Genomic DNA, 2,007 nt, shown 5'->3' with positions numbered 1-2,007 from the left:
GCGGCGGCTCCTCCGGTACCGTCTGCTACTCCAGCGGCGGCGGCGGCTCCTCGGGCCAGCAGGTCCAGTGCCAGAGCTACGGAGGCGTCTCTAGTGGGGGCGGCTCCGGCTGCGGCGGCATCTCCTCCGGGGGCGGCTCCGGCTGCGGCGGCATCGCCTCCGGGGGCGGCTCCGGCTGCGGCGTCATCCCCTCCGGGGGCGGCTCCGGCTGCGGCGGCATCTCCTCCGGGAGCGGCTCCGGCTGCGGCGGCATCGCCTCCGGGGGCGGCTCCGGATACTTCTCGTCCTCCCAGACCTCCCAAACCCCGTGCTTGCCCCAGCAGAGCTACGGAGGGGGTTCATCTGGCGCCGGCTGCGGTGGCGGCTCCTCCGTGGGCGGCGGCTGCTTTTCCAGCGGTGGGGGCAGCAGTGGATCCGGCTGCGTGGGCGGCTCCTCCGGGGGCGGCGGCGGCTGCTTCTCTAGCGGTGGGGGCGGCAGCGGTTCCGGCTGCGTCGGCGGCTCCTCCGGAGGTGGTTCCGGGGGTAGCAAGGGCGTCCCAGTCTGCCATCAGACCCAGCAGAAGCAGGCTCCTACCTGGCCAGGCAAGTAAGGCCCCCCTGGACACCACGGAGACGAAGAAGCTGGAGGAGTTCTCCGTGGGTGTCGATGGGCTTACCGCTCTCATGATATTGCCCTGAAGTTTCTCAGCCCTTCACATCTGAATCCACCAGAAGAAGCCACTGAGCTCTGGAGCTGCGTCTTGTTCGGCAGTTTTCGCTCCCTGGTTTCTATACAACTACCTCCTAATTCCAGTACCTGCTCAGTCAATAAATTTGCAATTCATGAGAATTTCTGCGTTTCCAGGCATCTTTGCAGCTTCTAAGTTCGTTCGTTCCATCCCATTCTTCTCCTTTTCTCCATCCATTCATCCGCAGGGAGATTCAAGCAACAGTACTTATTCTGTTGGGGGAGAGTGGATTAGGTGAGAGTCAGCAGCGGAGGGAAAATGGCTGGCAACCAAGGACCAAAGGCATGAACTATCTGATTTATGGCGTAAAATCATGAGGTGATCCCAAAGCACAAAAATCCTGGGAAGAGACTTCAGTAAACCGTCCCCGGTAGGTTCGGTAGCAATCATGGGTCTCTTCTTGAGCTCAGTGATCTTTTTTTTTTTTTTTTAAGACAGGGTTACCCTATTCCCGAAGCAACTAGAGAAAGAAGAACAACGAAAATCCTAAGATGGTAGAAGGAAAGAAATTATACAGATCAGAGCAGAAATAAATGAAATAAAAACTAAAAAAAAAAAAAGAAAAGATCAATGAAACTAAAAGCTGGTTCTTTGAAAAGAACAAAATTCATAAACCTTTAACCAAACTCACCAAAAAAAAAAAAGAGAGAGAGAGAGAGAGAGAGCCCAAGTCAATAAAATCAGAAATGAAAAGAGAGAAGTTACAACTGACACCACAGAAATACAAGACATCACAGGAGGGACTTCCCTAGTGGTCCAATGGTTAAGACTCTGCCTTGCAATGCAAGGGACTCAGGTCTCGTCCCTGGTAGATCCCTCATGCCACATGTGCCACAGTTGAAGACCGAATGCAGTCAAATAAATACTTTTTTTTTAAGTAAGGAAAATTTGGGGGGAAAAGATCATAAGAGACTACTATGGGCAATGATATGCCAATAAAATGGACAACCTAGAGGAAACTGGACAAAGATATAATCTCTGAAGACTGAACCAAGAAGAAGTAGAAAATATCAGCAGACCAATTACCAGTACTGAAATTGAGTCAGCAATTTTAAAACTCCCAACAAACAGAAGTCCAGGACCAGATATCTTCACAGGTGAATTCTACAAAACATTCAAAGAGATAACACCTATTCCTCTGAAAACTGAAAGTCACTCAGTTGTGTCTAACTCTGTGTGACCCCATGGTCTATACAATCCATAGAATTCTCCAGGCCAGAATACTGGAGTAGGTAGCCGTTCCCTTCTCCAGGGGATCTTTCCAACCCAGCGGTCAAGC

General features: G+C 51.8%; 1 protein-coding gene across 3 annotated transcripts in view; it reads left to right on the top strand.

The window, feature by feature from the left end:
* LORICRIN (loricrin cornified envelope precursor protein) overlaps positions 1-1,789 on the top strand; it is a 3,559-nt gene extending 1,770 nt beyond the window's left edge. For all 3 annotated transcript variants that reach the window (XM_040230584.1, XM_040230583.1, XM_040230585.1), the window contains exon 2: positions 1-1,789. This exon is cut by the window's left edge and continues 465 nt beyond it. In XM_040230584.1, coding sequence (XP_040086518.1) covers positions 1-590 — 590 coding nt within the window. In that variant the 3' untranslated portion in view covers positions 591-1,789.
* Positions 1,790-2,007: the final 218 nt, after the last annotated feature.

This window comes from Oryx dammah, unplaced genomic scaffold (genome assembly GCF_014754425.2).
Source record: "Oryx dammah isolate SB20612 unplaced genomic scaffold, SCBI_Odam_1.1 HiC_scaffold_28, whole genome shotgun sequence".
Lineage (NCBI taxonomy): Eukaryota > Metazoa > Chordata > Mammalia > Artiodactyla > Bovidae > Oryx > Oryx dammah.
The sequence above is the reverse complement of the archived record's forward strand: the minus strand, read 5'-3'. Positions and strand labels throughout refer to the sequence as shown.